This window comes from Macaca fascicularis, chromosome 11, assembly GCF_037993035.2.
Source record: "Macaca fascicularis isolate 582-1 chromosome 11, T2T-MFA8v1.1".
Classification (NCBI taxonomy): Eukaryota; Metazoa; Chordata; class Mammalia; order Primates; family Cercopithecidae; genus Macaca; species Macaca fascicularis.
This window is the reverse complement of record NC_088385.1, coordinates 87,702,626-87,721,439: the sequence shown is the minus strand read 5'-3', so window position 1 is coordinate 87,721,439 and position 18,814 is coordinate 87,702,626. Positions and strand designations below refer to the sequence as shown.

At 39.9% G+C, this 18,814-nt stretch overlaps 1 protein-coding gene across 4 annotated transcripts in view; it reads left to right on the top strand.

Annotated features, from left to right (window-relative positions):
• Positions 1 to 258: 258 nt before the first annotated feature.
• LIN7A (lin-7 homolog A, crumbs cell polarity complex component) overlaps positions 259 to 18,814 on the top strand; it is a 154,111-nt gene continuing 135,555 nt past the window's right edge. For all 4 annotated transcript variants that reach the window (XM_045366612.2, XM_074007484.1, XM_005571635.5 and 1 more), the window contains exon 1: positions 259 to 325. Coding sequence is in view for 1 of the 4 variants with exons in the window: in XM_005571635.5 (XP_005571692.2) it covers positions 283 to 325 (43 nt within the window). In the remaining 3 variants the exon portion in view is untranslated. The remainder of the gene's footprint in view (positions 326 to 18,814) is intronic.

Sequence of the window (18,814 nt, the reverse complement as noted above, 5' to 3'; positions counted from 1 at the left end):
CAGAGCCTTCCCTCCCAGAGCCCGGTGATGCAGTCGCTCTCGGATACCTGCTCAGCTCCGCACCGCAACTGAAAGATCTGCCGCCGCGGAACAGTTGCGTCTCCATCTGGCTACCAACCCACCCAAGCTTTCTTCTCCACCACCACCACCTTCTTTCTTCCCCCTCCTCCCCCTCCTTTCCGTCTTCCCTCTCCACCCCCGCCCCCAATCTCCTCCTTTTTTTCTCACTACGAGCGGTTGCTGATGCTGAAGCCGAGCGTCACTTCGGCTCCCACGGCAGACATGGCGACATTGACAGTGGTCCAGCCGCTCACCCTGGACAGAGGTAAGGGAGCGGCTCGCTAGCCAGGCCACCGCGTCCCCTCTCCCCTCCGCCCTCCCCCGCCTGCCAATTCCCACCGGGACACGGGACGCGCTCGGGCCGGGGGAGAAGGGGAGCGAGGACGAGCCAGGAAGACGTTCGCGCCTAGAGCAGGACACTTTCTTCCCTTCTCTCTCCCCGCTACATCCCCGCTGCCCCTTCCCACTGTACTCGCCCCGCCGAGGGGACGCCTCCTTCTGGCTCTAGGGTCCCCGCTGCCACTCCCAGTCCCTCGCCGGGTCGTCTCCGGGCCTCTGGCTTTGTTGGAGCGGCTGCTTGGGGACGGCTAGGCGCCAGGGGCTCGGGGTTGGAGAGGGGCAGAGAGCAAGCTCGCCCGGCCGGAGCCCAGAGGAGACCCGCGAGGGAGCCGCCTGTCAGCCTGCTCGGCGCGGGGGCGCGGGAGGAAGGAAGTTTGTCCAGGCGCCGGAGGGCGAGGGTCGGTCCAACTGCTGGAGTCAGGGCGGCCGCTCGGGGGGCGGGCTGGGCGCACCCCGGGGCGGCCGGGCGCACAGTGGCGGGGCTGCAGCAGGCAGGTAGCTGCCCTCCGCCGAAAGGGCAAGGCAGAGCGCGGGGAGCCGAGCCCCAGCAGCCGAGCTCGGCTCTCCCCGGCTTCGCGTTCGAAAGCGGCGAGGGTCGCGTCTGCTCCCGCCGCCGGCAGCTCCCAGTCGGTAGCAACTCTCGGCTTCTCCCGCGCCAGCCTCTCTCGTCCTCTCCCAGCTCGGTGCCACCGCGGCGCCCGGGCTGCGGAAGGCGCGGGGACAAAGCGCAGGTCGGGTTAAAATTCAACTTCTGACCTGCGACCCAGTCAGTCCTGCTCTCTGACCCGAATGGGGAAAGTGTTCTCTTCCTCCCCAGGACGCCCCCACCGAGCTCAGGGATGGAGACCTCTGCTGCGATCCGGGCCTCGCTGGTGCACCCGCGCGGGGTTATACCTGTCCCTGAGTGTATGGGTTTCCTTCCTGGCTTCCAACGTCCAGTGATGAAGGCGCTCGAGTCCCACGGCTCTGCAGAGGAGGACACCCGCTAGTCCCTCTCCGCAGCCGCCGGATTTAGGACCCTGGGCGGCCATTTGGAAATTGTGTGCTCAGAAGAAAAATGATTTAGTCCGATGTACCTCTAAAAATTTTCTTTCTAGAGGATTAAACTGAACGGTGGGGCAAGGCAAAAGAGCATCCTGCTGGGAGTACAGTGACAAAGCCAGTGAACTCAGTTTGAGGTTTTTAATTTGAAGAGACTGTGGGTGACTTTACGCAATCTGTTGGCGCCAGAGCAGATGTTATGTGGTGCCCATAGCAACCTTTCTTAGGATAAGAGTTGAAAAATAAAATGTAATTGATTTTATATTAGAAAATGTTGATTTGCAAGCTGGCAAAATTAATAACAGTAGTTAAAGACCTCAGAAATCCATTGTATAATCCATGATTTTACCCACAATATCATCATCTGCACTAAGCAGGATAAATCCATTGCCGGTAAGAACCAAACAGATGGCAAGCTATCAGAAACTATGGGCTTCCCAAGAATTTATGTTTTAATGTGATGTGCTCTTATATTGTCCCATTACAAAATCACAGTCATTAAACATCCCAAACCAAGTGACTACATTAGGAGCAAAAACTCCAAGAAGATTGCATACTTGAGTCATTTTATATACTACCACTACTACTACTAATAAAAATATTTCAATGTTTGGTTTTTACCCTAGCCCTTAGATGCCTCAGTCAGTTGTTGAGAGGAGGTGCTAATCAGACTAAGATTTATTCTTAAAGTTTGTTCTTGTTCACAACCAAACTCTACTTGTCCTTCTGAGTGTGATTACGCCCATGGAGTAGCTCAGGAGGCAAACAGGGTTACCCTGTGGATAGGTCTGAAAAAATTCACCAGCAGCTCATGAAAATCTATAACCAAGAGATGATGGGTTATTGGCATCACCACTGAGCATAAAGTCAATATAAATAAATAATTGTTCTTTGTACCTTATTAAAATATGATTAATTGATTACTTTCATTATTAAACTGATGAAAGAAAAGGTTCTAAAAATTTCCCTGCAAAAAAAGGTGCATTTTAAAAGAGGCAGCCCAGTATTACATATCTGGGTCCCAGTTGTAACTCTGATACTCACTCTGCATACATGAGCCTCTTTGGACATCAGATTCTCTCTGTGCCACATCAGGAGTTTGAATTAGATGATTCTAACACTGTGCAGCTTTAGCAGTCTATAATTCAATTAATTAGAGTTAGGACTCAGTTTTTGGTCACCTACTGGGAGATTTTCCAGATCACCTCTCTCCCAGGCTGCTTTGGTACCCTTTGATATGCTTTAAATTGACTTGCTGCTTTGGCCCCATTAAAGCATTTATCACACTCTGTTGCATTTGTCTCCCTATTGGATGGAACTCCTTGAGGGAAGAGACCATTTCTAAATTCATCTTTGAATTCTCAGTGTCTGCCATAGTCCCTGACTCACAGTACAATAAAAAATTAATGTTTAGTTGGGGTAAGTAAACTCAGGATAGCAGTAACTTAAGCAATGTTAAAATATAGTGATTTGCTAGTGAACTGAGGTGCATTTCATAGATTCACAGTATTTTGGACATGGAAAGGATGATAGTGATAACACAGGCCAGAGATTCTCAACCTAGCCTTCCCCTTATACACTTGATGGATTCCCATCAGTAACAGTAGCTCACCAAAACTGTGACATTTAACCAAGAGAAATTGTGGCAGGTGGGCAAAGGAGAAGAAGGGAAGAAGGTGATGGACAAAGCCTCCCAAGGGCATCCCAGCAAATCTGAATATATAATCTATAATTTTAGAGCTGCTAGTTCTTTTTTGGTATCTTCATTTTACAAATGAAAAAGCATGAAAAAGTGAAGATAAGAGATGTTTTCAAGGTTGCTCTATTTAGTGGAAATTTTATGTTAAAATTGAATTACTTTTTGTTTGCTACCCTTTGACATCATACATGGATATAGTCTTCAGGGCAAACGTTTTAAGCAAACAAATCAAAGCTAGGGATCAAAATTAAGATTTACTGCTTTCCAAATTTGAAAGATATATCTGAAAGTAAGAAACTCAGAAGTCTCCACCTAGCTTCTTGGGTCTGCTCTGGGAAGTAAGCTTTTTCAAGGTCCAGGCTGGGCCCCAAAAGGATGAACAAGGTGATTTCAGACTTCCATGGCTCTGTGCCTATCCAAAACTCTTTTTGATCTGCCATTAAGACCTGAGATCAACACTGTAAAGTCCTCTGGGTGGCTATGGTCATTGTAAGTTCTTGTTGACTTTGGTCCCAGTCCTTGATATCCTTCACTTAATGAGTACCTATCATAAGCCAGAACCTATTATGGAATTGGTACACACTGGTGTGATAAAAAGATATAATTCTACTTTTCACTCTAATTAGAACCTACTAGGAGAGGGAGATTAAAATACACACAGAGGCAAATATTAATTCATTCAACATTCATTTTTCACCTACTATATGCAAGATGCTTGAGGAATACCAGAAACAAAAGTTCCTGCTTTTGTGGTCCTTACGAGTCTAATGGAAGAGACGGATGATAAGTAAGGGCTTAATTAATTAATTTAACAAATAAGTATTGTGCACCAGACTTATGCCAAACATTGCTTTATACACTGTGCCAGTGCTAATGAACAAAATAAATAAAATCTAATGGCATTTGCATGCTAATGAGAGTCACACAATGAACACATACATATACAACGACAAGTGCCAAGGAGAAGAAATAAAACTGGGTAAATGAGAGTGCTGTAAATGGGGGCTGCTGTTTTAGATGTGTTAGTAAGGGAACACTCTCCTGAGTCAGTGACATTTGAGAAGAGCCCTGTAGAAAGTGAGGAGACAAAGTTGCAGATACCTGGGGAAATGTCCTCAGCAGGGGAAACTCCTGTGCATACTGGGAACATCCAGGAAGGTCAATGTGAAAAAGTGAGAGAGGGAAGAATATGAAAAATGGGATGCGTGAAGTTGGTAGCCAGGGGTCAGTTGATGTAACTCATAACTAGAATTTCAGATTATTTGAAAATTTGAAGTGCTCTGAAGAAAATAAACATGTGGTTGGAATAGAGAATAATGGAGAAGGGCCTGTTTGGTTAGCATTGGTCGAGGAAGGCTCACTGAGAAAGCAAAATTTAAACTGTGTTTTGGTATATTAGATTAGTAAGATCCTTAAGATTCTGGAGAGAGTGAAGAGTATACATAAAAGCAGGTCCACAGTCACAACTTGTCTGTCTTTCAGTTTATACATTTATAACCAAGAAAATGATTAAAAACTGAAATTACCAAGAAATAATAACACATTAATTATGCATCCTGGGGTAGAAATTTAATTATATATGCCAAGAAAATCTATAGATCAGCTTTTTGCTTCTTTGTATTGCAAGACTAAAACATCATATATTATAATTAGATTTTCAGAAATATACTGAGCACTGTAATTTACATGTCACTATGCATAAATCTACATGTTGAATCCAAGTGGTCATAATAGGAGATATATTCATTTTCAGTCCAATATTTTATGTTAGACAGTGGTATAGAAAGTAGTACATGCCATTTACCCTTGTAACAAAGAGAAGATACTGATAAGGAGATTAGGGTGGAATTCTTCTCTTCCAGACTTTAAAATGTTCGTAGCAACTCTTCTCTACATCAGAGGTTAGTTTGCTCAGATTTTAATCTCTAAAACCAGGAATGACCTTCAGCTCAACTCAAGGGAACAAAGCAGAATGCAATCCTTGATACTTAACACGTGGATATTAAAGAACATAGAAATGCTTCAGGAATTAAAGACCGCATGGATTTAGGGACTTTCTAAAGTATGGTAGCTCCAATTCTCCTTCACATTTCATCTCGAGGTCAGAGAAGATAATACAAAATAACTCTTCAAATTTTACTTTTGCTTACTCTGTTCCCCTAATTTTAAGCCAAATGGCTCTTGAATACTCATGGCTTATGAAGGAATAATACAAAACCAACTCTTGGAGAAAAATGAATAATTAAAACATTTCTAATACTTTCCTTATGACATGATTAGTAGCTTCCAATCTGCATTTAAATGCTTACATAAGATACAAGGTTGGTACTACTATCATCTAACTTTTCTGTGAGTTAAATTCATTTCAGACAAGTTGCAAAAACGTAAATGGAAATCTTTATTTCTTGGCTTCTAAAATAAGTCGTAATTTAAAATATTGATTAAACAAATCCTAGTGTGCTTTTCATTTAAAACAAATCAAACTTTTGTCCTTTAAAAAATCTGCTATAAAACCAAGAGCTTTTATTCTGTGGATTTCAACCTTATGGAAAACAAATATAAAAACAAAAATTGAATGCAAATAACTATCCCATGGGTGCCACACTTGTCATAGAATTTGTGATACGTTACAATTTTTCTCTTTTCCCTTTTCGCTTTTCAAGGCGGGCAGAGCTTATTACTTCATGTATCTTCTTCCAATTCAAGCCCTGGGCAGCCTATAGCTTTTCTAATCGGTTTTATTCACCAGTTTTTATAAAATCCGTATTTGGCAGAAAAGTGCTTTTCCTTACATTCCAGAGGGATTTGCCCCTTCTCTTACTCCTAGTTTGTTTGTTTGTTTGTTTTTAATTTGACATGGAGAAAGACTAAGGAAGAAGGAAAATAAAAATTAGGTTAGTCTTTATGTCGTCTTCAAGATGTATGCCCTGGTGTTTCGATCAGGGGTGGAAAAGAGGAGAGCTGACTATATTTTATGTATTTTGTCCTAAATCCTTCCCACAGCAGCAGCCACATGTGTTTTCCTGTACGAAAAAGTAAGTGCTTGCTTGCTCTCTCATGTTTTCTCTGGGCTTCAGCAAATATTAAAAAAAAAATTTTTGAACTGAACTTTTTTATTTCTTTGTAAATCAGTGAGTGTTTCCGTTCACACTATATAGTTACAAAACACCCCTGGAGTTTTGCCTTTTTTTTTTTTTTGAAACAGAGCCTTGCTCTGTTGCCCAGGCTGGAGTGTGGTGGTGTGATCTCGGCTCACTGCAACCTCTGCCTTTTGGGTTTAAGCGAGTCTCTGACCTCAGCCTCCTGAGTAGCTGAGACCACAGGCACACACCACCAGGCCCAGCTGATGTTTTTGTATTTTTCAACAGAGATGGGTTTTCACCATGTTGGCCAGGCTGGTCTCGAACTCCTGACCTCAGGTGATCCACCTGCCTCAGCCTCCCAAAGTGCTGAAATTACAGGCAAGAGCCACTGCACCCAACCAGTTTTTTATTTGATAATTAAAAGTTACAAAGAGAATGACCCAAATCTCTAAAGCGTTTTGGCTACAAAAATAAAAAGAAATTTGGTGAATCTCTTCTAGTTTGGTGTGTCAGCCACGCGAGCCCTGAGATGTATTTGTTGTGCTCCTGTCAGTTACGAAATTAATGCTCTTGCTTATGAGTGTTATTTTTCAGGGATCACAACTAAGGCCTAGCTATTAAGTAGAGGAAAGAAAACATCTAGGGAGTACCATCAAATAGGAAGGTGTCCTGGGTATTAGAGATGGTGTTATATGCACAATGCCAGTATCTCTTAGAGTTCTTTTCTTAAAGTCGTGACATTTGCCTGTGAGGATATACTTTCCGTCAGGTCAGAGACCATGTTGGGTTTGTTTATGTAGAACCCAGCACATTGTGTGGCACATAGTTGGCACTCTCTTTGTATTTGTTGTTTGAATGAGTGAATGAATGAATAAAATTGGCCTAGCAAGACTTACTGTCATGGATTATTCTTAATGCAACAAAACAAAACAAAACAAAAGCCATCTAACCTAACGTAATGCAAAAGTAGTGGCTACCTTAGGATGTCACTTAGCCTCTCTGTGTGTACGTAGCTGGCTCCTACAAGTGTAGTGCTCTCCAGGGTCAAGAAAGAATGTGAGGTGTTGGTTTTGATAGTCATAGCCCTGATTCGATTGTCTGCATTCACCTTGCTGTTTTAACCTGTGAATTGAATCGTACAAGCTATCATCAGAATACAACTGAAAAGGTTTTTTAAATGGGTGGAGTTGCTATAGAATTGCCCCCCTCCACACACATACCTATAAGCTATGTTTTTAAATTTTTTAACCATAAATACATGAATGACAGAAGTATGTCCTAATCAACAAATTAAAATGGATTTAACTTGAACTCACTCTGCACTACCAAATGTGCACTTAACCTTAAAAATTATATTAATTTCATCCATACCTTACTTCTGGTTTATTCAGTTGAAATCTTTTTTTTTTTTTTAAAGATTGAATTTTGCTAAGTAATATACTAACTGAATTCAAACAGTTGTCCAATAAAAATAAATATGCCCAAAGACCACTTGAAAAAAATCATGAGGGATTGAAACTTATTTTGTAGTTATATTCAAGTATCTACCTGTCTTGGACAGAAAACTAGGGGATCTAATTTCCATTGATGGTAATTTTCCTTAGAAACAATATAACTAGTCCAAGTCTAACTGTTTGTGCAACTTTTGTTTACTTCCCCAGTGTGGCGATAGTTATATTTCAATATAACATCTTTTGTTTTTAAATTAACCAAAGGATTACCTTTAATAAAAAACGATAGAATAATGGCAGTCACAACATGGCTATAAGATTTAAACCCATAAAATAGATGGAGAAAAATAGCATGAAATTACAGCTGGGTCTATTTAACAATAATGAAGAAAAAATGGGGAATATAATTGAGGGACTGCTGAAAGTGATTTTTGAGGAAAATTGGAGAAGAGCAGTAATTGCTGATGGACCAATAACCTGGCTTCCAAAAAAATGACAAAGGTGTTTTGGGAAACTATAGGGCAATCTATTTGTTGTTGCCTCCTGGCCCATATAGGTATTTTAAAATATATATAAAATATGTATATACATATTTTTTTAAAAGAATGAGATATTGGCACTTAGAAAAGAAAGTGGTGATCCCAGAGGCTACATGGAAAATCACTAAGAGTAGACCTTGCCGAAGTTCAGACATATGCCATAGTCTGATTATATATTCATGACCACACAACTCTCAGATGCCTTGTGGAAAATGTGGAAGTACATAAAGTGGATGATTGCACTGTTGGATTTCTAGTAGCAACACTTCTCCAAGGAAGTTTGGTTCATGGTCTTGTTCAGCACTGTTACCAATATTTTGAATGAGCACCACAGATTATATTTTAATAAACTTTACAGGTGACTAAGCTAGGAGAAATAACAAATAATTTGGCCAACCATACCAATATTCTAAAATTATTCCTAGCTTGAATGGCAGGTTACAATAAAAGAGATATAATTTAGAGGAAATGAATGTAGCTTTCATTTATTAGATTGAATCAAATTAGAATGTTGATTGCATATTGATTGTACTGGTGTATGGCTAGAATAATCTGGTTTAAGAGTAGTTTATTTGGAAAAGATTGAGGACTTTATTTATTAGGTTGGTGCAAAAGTAATTGAGGTTTTTGCCATTGAAGGTAATATCAAAGACTGCAATTACTTTTGCACCAACATAATAATGCACCATGAGCAGTGTGATTAAATTATCAAAATATTATAAAAACTCTCTTGAAAATTAAATACAAAACTATTTAATATCAATAATGTAGAAAAACACGAATACACCATACCCTAGCAGGGATTATTTAAAAAATATTAGAATGACTGTATTGGTATATTAATCATGTTTAATAATGTTTTAAAACATGATGAAAATTAAACTCAATACAATACAAAAATTAACTCAAGATGGATTAAAGATTTAAATGTAAGACCTAAAATCATAAAAAAAAAAAACCTAAAAGAAAACCTAGGCAATACCATTCAGAACATAGGCATGGGCAGACTTCATGACTAAAACACCAAAAGCAAATAGCAACAAAAGCCAAAATAGACAAATGAAATCTAATTAAACTAAAGAGCTTCTGCACAGCAAAAGAAACTACCATCAGAGTGAACAGGCAACCTACAGAATGGGAGAAAAGTTTGGCAATCTACTCATCTGACAAAAGACTAATATCCAGAATCTACAAAGAAACAAATTTACAGGAAAAAAACAAACCACCACATCAAAAAATGGGCAAAGGATATGAACAGACATTCCTCAAAAGAAGACATTTATGCAGCCAACAGACACATGAAAAAATGCTCATCATCACTGGCCATCAGAGAAATGCAAATCAAAACCGCAGTGAGATACCATCTCACTCCAGTTAGAATGGCAATCGTTAAAAAGTCAGGAAACAACAGATGCTGCAGAGGATGTGGAGAAATAGGAACACTTTTACACTGTTGGTGGGAGTGTAAACTAGCTCAACCATTGTGGAAGACAGTGTGGTGATCACAAGGATCTAGAACTAGAAATGCCATTTGACCCAGCGATTCCATTACTGGGTATATACCCAAAGGATTATAAATCATGCTACTATAAAGACATATGCACGTGTATGTTTATTGCGGCTCTATTCACAATAGCAAAGACTTGGAAGCAACCCAAATGTCCATCAATGATAGACTGGATTCAGAAAATGTGGCACAGGCCGGGCGGGGTGGCTCAAGCCTGTAATCCCAGCACTTTGGGAGGCCGAGACGGGTAGATCATGAGGTCAGGAGATCGAGACCATCCTGGCTAACATGGTGAAACCCCGTCTCTACTAAAAAATACAAAAAACTAGCCAGGCGAGGTGGCGGGCGCTTGTAGTCCCAGCTACTCGGGAGGCTGAGGCAGGAGAATGGCGTAAACCCGGGAGGCGGAGCTTGCAGTGAGCCAAGATCGCGCCACAGCGCCACTGCACTCCAGCCTGGGTGACAGAGCGAGACTCCATCTCAAAAAAATAAATAAATAAATAAAAATAAAAAAAGAAAAAAGAAAATGTGGCACATATACACCGTGGAATACTACGCAGCCGTAAAAAAGGATGGAGTTTATGTCCTTTGCAGGGACGTGGGTAAAGCTGGAAAACGTCATTCTCAGCAAATTTATCACAAGGACAGGAAACCAAACACCGCACACTCTCACTCATCGATGGGAATTGAACAATGAGAACATATGGACACAGGGTGGGGAACATCGCACACCGGGGCCTGTCGGGGGGTGGGGGCTGGAGGCTCGGGGAGGGATAGCATTAGGAGAAATACCTAATGTAAATGACTAGTTGATGGGTGCAGCAAACCAGCATGGCACATTGTATACCTATGTAACAAACCTGCACATTGTGCACATTTATCCTAGAACTTAAAGTATAATTTAAAAAAAAATGATGAAAAACAAATTAACAGCAGTGTCTTTCAACTGAGACACCATTGGTAGGTAAGGCGCTAAGTTTATTTGTCATATAAGAGGTTTAGTATCCCTAGTTCCCAGGAGCTAAATGCCAGCTTGAATCACACTGTGTTAACTGAAAATACCCAGTGAATTTCCACATTCCCTTTTTAAAGGCAGTTCTATCTCTTGTAGCTGAGAACCATCAGTGTCCAAAAAAGTAGGATAGTTCAACATTAGAAAACAGTTTACTGTGGCCAGGCGTGTTGGCTCACGCCTGTAATCTCAGCACTTTGGGAGGTCGAGACAGGGGGATCACGAGGTCAGAAGATCGAGACCACGGTGAAACCCCGTCTCTACTAAAAATACAAAAAATTGGCCGTGCGCGGTGGCCGGCGCCTCTAGTCCCAGCTACTCGGGAGGCTGAGGCAGGAGAATGGCGTGAACCCGGGAGGCGGAGCTTGCGTGAGCGGAGATCGCGCCACTGCACTCCCGCCTGGGCAACACAGCCAGACTCTGTCTCAAAAAAAAAAAAAAAAAAAAAAAAAAAGAAAAGAAAGAAAGAAAGAAAGAAAAGAAAATCGTTTACCTAACTCTTTACACTAACCGATTAAAGGAGAAAAAAAACATATCATTTTAGTATATATTGATAAAGGCATGTGATGAAAACATTAATATCTGATTTAAAAACAACTTTTAGTAATCTCTAAATAGAGGGCTTCCTTAACTTGATAAAAACTAGGCATCAGTTGCCTCCAATGTCAATTTTTTCTTTTTCTTTTTTTTGAGACGGAGTCTCGCTCTGTCGCCCAGGCTGGAGTGCAGTGGCCGGATCTCAGCTCACTGCAAGCTCCGCCTCCTGGTTTCACCCATTCTACTGCCTCAGCCTCCCGAGTAGCTGGGACTACAGGCGCCGGTCACCATGCCCGGCGAATTTTTTTTGTATTTTTTTAGTAGAGACGGGGTTTCACCATGTTTGCCAGGATGCTCTCGATCTCTTGACCTTGTGATCCACCCGCCTCGGCCTCCCAAAGTGCTGGGATTCTCAAATATTATATTTAGAGGCGAAAGAGTGAACATTTCTGTTCATATCAGACACAGCACAAAAATGATTTAACCAATGTTATAAAACAATAAATAACAAAATATTAAATAGAAACTGTCAAAATAATCATTTCCAGATTGATTATCAACTACAAAGCTATTAGATGATATTAGCGAATTTGCTAAGGTTATACAACCTTTCATATGCCCAAATCAATGATCCTATTTCTAAAGAGTGTCCAAAAAAACAATCAATCCCTTATATTCAAATAATAAGTTAAAAAATTGATGGAAAACTAACTTATAATAAAGAAGGAATTTTAAAAATAGGAATGAAAATAGGAGCAAAACAGCTAAAATCATATTTTTGAATGCCTTCTGTATGTCATGTTTACTCTATATTTAAGGAGAGAGATACAGAAATAAACAAGATAGATTCTCTGTTAGTGATGGTGCTTATCTTCTAGTTAAATCAACAGATAAAATATTTAAATAAGTAAACAAATAGTATGATTCCAGAGAGCAAAGTGCAGAGAAGAAAAGTAAACAGTGGAATAGGACTGAAAGCTACACCATGAGATTCTGGAAGGGCTCTCCAAGGAGGTGACGTTACAGGAGAAACAACCATGCAACGAACGATCTGGAAGAAGAACACTTTGAGAAGAGGAAAGAGCTAGTGCAAAGATGATCATCTTGCAGGGTGCAAGCAATAGCAAGCAGTAACTAGAAGAAAGAAAATAAAGAGGAGAACGGAGCAGATGGATACAGGGTGGTAGTCAGGTTGTAATGCTTATTTTACAAGATTGTCATGAGGATTACATGAGATAATGGAAAGCAAAATACTGTGCAAACTGTAAAGTGACATTTTAATACTATTTTCTTCAAGTTTCTATTGCACTCGAAGTCATTTCTCGAGTATTATATTGTTTGGGAAGTCACATCGTTCTGTATTTAAAAACATACACTCCAGAACCCATCCTGCCTGGGTTTGAATCACAGCTTTTCTACTTAATAGCTCTCCAATGTCCCTCAAAGTTACTTGAATAAGTCTCAGTTTTCTTATCTGTAAAACGGAAAATAGTAATAACAGCACTGACCCCACAGAGTTGTTGGTTTTAAATGAGTTAATGTGTATAAAGCACGTAGAACAGGTCTGACATATTGTAACCACCCAAGAATGATAATTATTTATTTGCTGAGTCCTGGATATCATGTACTTCCACCCTCCTGCCAAGAGGCAAGGACAGAGAATGTTTGCTGCCTTCAGGCTATATGAAGAGGCAAGGGCTCAGTTTATTTTGGTATCTCCAGAAGCAGGAAGCACTTGGAGATGCCTGGAGGTCCAAATAAAAATTGTCCTGTATACTCACCTAATTTGCCATCCTGCTCTTTCCCCAAATCACACACTTCTTGATGCTTCAATTAACACTTTTTAAATAATTCTATTAGAACACTTACTACATGAGGTTGAAATTTTCTTCTATATGGCTGTCACCCTAAAAATATGTGTTTTAATATATATCTTTCTGTACTCATTGCCTATCACAGTGATTGAAAGATACGTGCTCAAACATTTGCTGGGTAAATTAGTGGTTTGTCTTCAAATATTGCATAGTTTTAGAGGGTAAAACTAGGTAAATGAGTGAAGGATATAAACTGACATTTTTTATTCAAGAAAAAATTTCCTACATTCTCTTTAAAATTAGACTCAGGCAGTGCCTTCTGGGAATTAATGAGCATCATATTAGTGGAAATGGACAGGCAAAATTGAATGACAACTTGTAAAAGTTGTTACAGATGACCTTTGAGATTCAGTGATAGTTCAGGACACGAATTAGAGTTTATGTAGATGTTCAGCTGTCTTATTTTATTTTTCTAATATAAGCTAATCACATACAGAAATCAAATGTGTACTAAATAATTGAATGGGGTAAATATAACCAAGAGTGACTTTTAACTTTTTTTTAGTTCTGTTTAATTGCAATGCATCACATGATGCTGAGAGAGGCAAAAGTGGCTTTAGGGGTGTGAGCTTTGGATCCAGATGGCTGAGTCCCAGTCCTGTCTATCCCTGCTTCATCCTAGCCATATAACCTTGACCTGTTCCTGTCCTTTCTGTACTTTAGTTTTCCTCTGTAAAACTGAAAATAATTATAGTCTCTGCCATATAAGGTTGCTGTAAATATCAAATGAGAAAACACATGCAAGTGCTTAGAACACGATCAGGTCCATAGTAAGTGCTCAATAATTATTTTATTCTCCACCTCTTCTCCCCAGGGGTGGATTTTCCCTAATGCAATAAATGAAAAAATGCATGGGCTTCAGATGTAGACACATATGGATTTGAATTGCAGTTCTGCCACTTACCCTCTATGAAAGCTTTGAATATTGCTACTCTCTCCACACTGTACTTCTTTCATCCTTCCTATAGGAAACATGACACCAAGTTTGCATGGTGACACATTCCTTTGATTATTCTTTCCTTTGCTTAGTCATTCAGTGTAAAGTAAATGATAGCCTAATGAGTGCCCAGTACCAAGGCAAGGCTAGGGAAAGAGCTAATATTCTAGGGAAGAAGACAGTTATTATGCAGATAATTTAGGATAACATATTTTGAGTAGGATAACAACAGCTCACATACACTGAATATTTACTACATGCCAGACATAGTGCTTAGCACTTTTCATGTTTCATTTTAATTAATCTTCACAACAAACTTATAAGGCAACAAGCCTCACAGCAAACTTTCATTTCAATTAATCTTCACAACAAACAAAATGCAAAACTGTATTTTGAAGAATTGAGGCATAAAGAGGCTAAATAAAGAGGAATGGAACTCAGCCTGGTTGATTCTTGAGAACTTAAGCTTAACCACTAGACTATACTATCAATAACAAGTGCATAGATCAGTGATAGCATCTATAGCAAGCTCTGAGGAACATGAACTTGTAAGGAACAATTGAGACACAGGTGCTTGCAAAGACTTCAAAGAACAGACAGGTAGAAGACACACCAGGAGAGTACGTTGTATGATAAAAAAAGGATGGAACTTTGTCCAATGCTTACAAAAGGAACTTACATACCAATTTGGTAAAGCAATTTAAGTAATATATTTTTAAGGTCCAGCACAATTATTGAAAAATAGCAGATGTTAAATAAATGATTGTGCTTATTAATAGTGGTTATTAATTTCTTAGTACAAAAGGCAAAATTACCCATAGACAGTGTATTAGGCAGGGTTTTTCAGAGACACAGAGCCAGCAAGATATACAGCTATAAATTTATGAGAAGAGGATTTATTAGAGGAATTGGCTTACACAATTATGGAGGCTGAGAAGACCCACATGCCCCTCAGAACCAGGAAAGCCAGCGGTGTAACTCAGTTTGAGACAGAAAGCCTGAGAACCCCAAGGGTTGCTGGTGTAAATCCCAGAGTCCAGAAACCAGATAAACTGCAGTTCTGATGTCCAAGGACAAAAGAAGAAAGGTTTTCCAGCTCTAGTAGAAAGAGTGCAAGTTTGCCTTTCTTTTGCCTTTTTGTTTTATCTGGGCTAGGGTGCCCGCCCACATTAGGTGAGGGTGGATCTCCTTTACTCAGTTCAGACTCAAATTCCAATCTCTTCCAGAAACACCCCCACAGACATAACAAGAAATAGTGATTTACTGACTACAATAGTGCCCTCCCTTATGCAAGGGGGTATGTGCCAAGACCCCCAGGGGCTGCCTGAAGCGAAGGTTAGTAGTGAACCCTCTGTATACTATGTTTTTCTTATACAGAAATGGGCAGGTAGTGTATACAGGACAAAGGGATGATTCATATCCCAGACAGAGACAGAAGGCAAGGGGTTTCATCGTGCTACTCAGAGCAAATCACAATTTAAAGTAGATGAATCACTCATTTCTAGAATTTTCCATTTAATATTTTTGGACAGAGATTGACTTCAGGTAACCTAAACCACAGAAATCGAAACTGGGGATAAGGGTGGATTACTGTATCTGGGTATCTTTTAATTCAGGCAAATTGACACTTAAAATTAACTATCTCAGATTACATTATAAGAAAGTACCAGAAATATTCTGATCCTTCTTCCCAAGCTGTGCTAGTGAACCAAGAGATTATGACTGTGACATTCAGGTTACCTTTCAGTGGCCTATAATGCACAGGCAAAACTTCTTTATATGGACCTGCAATTTTGACAGGCTCACAAAAAGGAGTGAAAAGTGGTAATAGTACCCCAAGTCGTCTTTCCTGATAGTCTTTTGCCTCCAAGTGAGAGGAGAGAAAAGCATTTGCGAATGTAGCAGGCCCTGAATTTCACTCATGAAGAGAGAATCGTGACATCTTTTTCCCTTAAATATTAGTTGTGAATGTCCTGAAAGACATAAACAGACTGTTCTTATCCATCATCATTAAAATACATGCCTCGAGGTTTTAATATGGATTTTAGTGGCCCAAATAATGCCATATTTTTCTAGCACTCAATCTGGAAGAGATGTTCTACCTAAGTAAACTTACAGATAACAGATGCTTACTCCTGTAGGCCAAAACTTTTATTTTTAACCATTTTAAACCTAAACATAGGATTTATTTCCTTTCCTGTTTCATTACAGTGTATGTTTTCCAGCAAATGGGCTTTTTTGTAAAGGGTAGAAGATAAAACAAATAAGGCAGTTGAATTTAATGCACATTACTGAAGGAATGCTGAGATACTTATTTTGTGAACTCAAGGGGAAAATTTGCATCCTTCCAGCTTCTCAGACCTATTTTACTTAGCTGAGTTTGACAGATACATGCCTCTGGATAAATGAGATACTCTGTGACCAGGCAGACATTAATTTCTTCTGATGTCACACATTTTTCAAATATTGCCAGTTTGGCATCCACATGGTAACTACCAATAGGAAAATGTTAAGATGGGTGTACGTTATAGGCTGAATGTTTCTGTTCCCCCAAAATGCATATGTTGAAGCCCTAACCCGTAATGTGGTGGTATTTGAGGTGGGCTTTTAGGAGGTAATTAGGTTTCCATGAAGTCAAAAGGGTGGGGCCCCCATGATGGGATTGTCAGCCTTCTAAGAAGAGAAAGAGACCAGAGCATGCTCCCTCCCGCCCTCCGCCGACACCTTCGTGCTCACTTGCTCTCCCTCTGGCTCCTGACTTATGAAGACAGATCCAGAAGGCTACTGTTTGTAACCAGAAGAAGGCCCTCATCAGGCAGAATCTGCTGGCACTCTGATCTTGGAAGTGCCAGCCTCCAAAACTATGAGAAATAAACATCAGTTGCTTAAGCCACTCAGTGTGTGGCATTTTGTTATAGCAGTCCGCCTTAGTCTATCTGGGCTGCTATAACAAAATACCATAGACTAGGTCACTTATAAACAACAGACATATATTTCTTATGGTTCTGGAGTCTGGGAATTCCAAAATCAATGTACCAGCATATTTTATGTCTGTTTAGGGCCTGTTTTTCCCGGTTCTTAGAGAACACCTTCTTGCTGTGTCCTCACATGGCAGAAGGGGCAAGGCAGCTCTCTGAGGCCTTATTGACAGAGCCCTCTTGACCTAATCATATCTCAAAGTCCTTACCTTCAAATACCATCACACTGGTGATTAGGTTTCAGCATAGGAATTTTGCAGGGACACATTCAGACCATACCACAGCTGGAGCTAAGAAAGTGTAGCAATCATTACATGATCTTGGCCTCAGCAATCCTCTGTCCTAAGTAGCTGAACAGATTAGTCACAGGCCAGATAGATGTACATGGATATTAGAACTGGATATTATTATATTATATATTACATATGGATATTATTATATATTACAACTTAATATTATCCATATTAAGGTGTTCCTGTTTTTTGCTTATATTTATTTTTTCTTCTCTGCGTTTAGAAATCTCCATCTTTCATGTACTGACAAGTTTTCAAAACTTCTTCTCTTGGATCACTCCCCATTATTTTCAGAGCTTTAAAGAATATAATTTAATTATGTATATTTTTAAAATTTCTCCTAAATATGTTTCAAGATGAGATTTTCTCATCTTTGTAAACTGTAAATTTTCCAAATGTGACAGAGTTCTAATCAATTGTCTTATATTCAAATAATACTTTAACGATCTAATGTTGATGTGAGCCTTTGCCTATTTTGCTCTGTCTTTATTTTATTGTTTGTAATGCTGGCCCTGGGGTTTAGATTATATACCCTTAATTTAACACAGTCTTCCTTAAAATAATATCACTTATAACTGAAAATATACTTCCCAGTGCTCCCTCCCATCTTTGGTGCTATTGTTGTATCTATAAACCCATAATTATTGCTACAAATTTTGCCTTAACCCAGAGGTCACAAACTACAGCCCTGATACCAAATCTATCTTGAGACTTAAAATTGGCTTTTACATATTTAAATAGTTGAAAAACATGAAAGAAAAATATTTTGTGACACGTGGAAATCATATTAAATTCAAATTTCAGCATCCATAAGTGAAGCTGATTGGAGCACAGCCATGCTCATTTACTCAAAAGTTGTCTACCGGCTGCTTTCCTGCTACAGCTGCAGAGTTGAGTACTTGGGACAGAGACTGGTCTGTAAACTATTTACTATATGGGCCTAATATTTTTCAACCTCTGTTTATAAAGCATTGAAGAAAAATAAAAGGAGAAGTTGTATTTTATATTGACTTTCAACTTAACCATTTGAGGTGCTCCACTCAGCCTTAGGTCTTCAGTGTGCACCTGTGTCACAGGGGGATTCTGTCTCTTTGCTCTCTACCTTTCCCCCGGGGTAGACTGCAGTTGCTTGTGACTTGATACTGAACAAGCTTGGTGGTGGACATGAAGGTGTTTCTCTGTTGTCCTCGTCCAGCCTCAGTCTTAGGAAGTCCCTGTGTGTCTGGGTCTCAAGGATAGGGCTTTTTCAGGATCCTGCCTTTCTTTGGTCTGCCAGACTAAATTCAGCCTTCTGTCTATGGAGAGTCTTGTGTGGGAGAGTTCCCTGCCCCTTTCCAGTGGTAGGAAATCTATAATAATATACCGATACTATCATAGGATTTCAGGACTAGGACTGTTTCCTGCCCTCTCCTTCCCACCCCATTCCTGGGGTAGAAGGTTTTTTGCTTTTATCCTTCTCCCAGT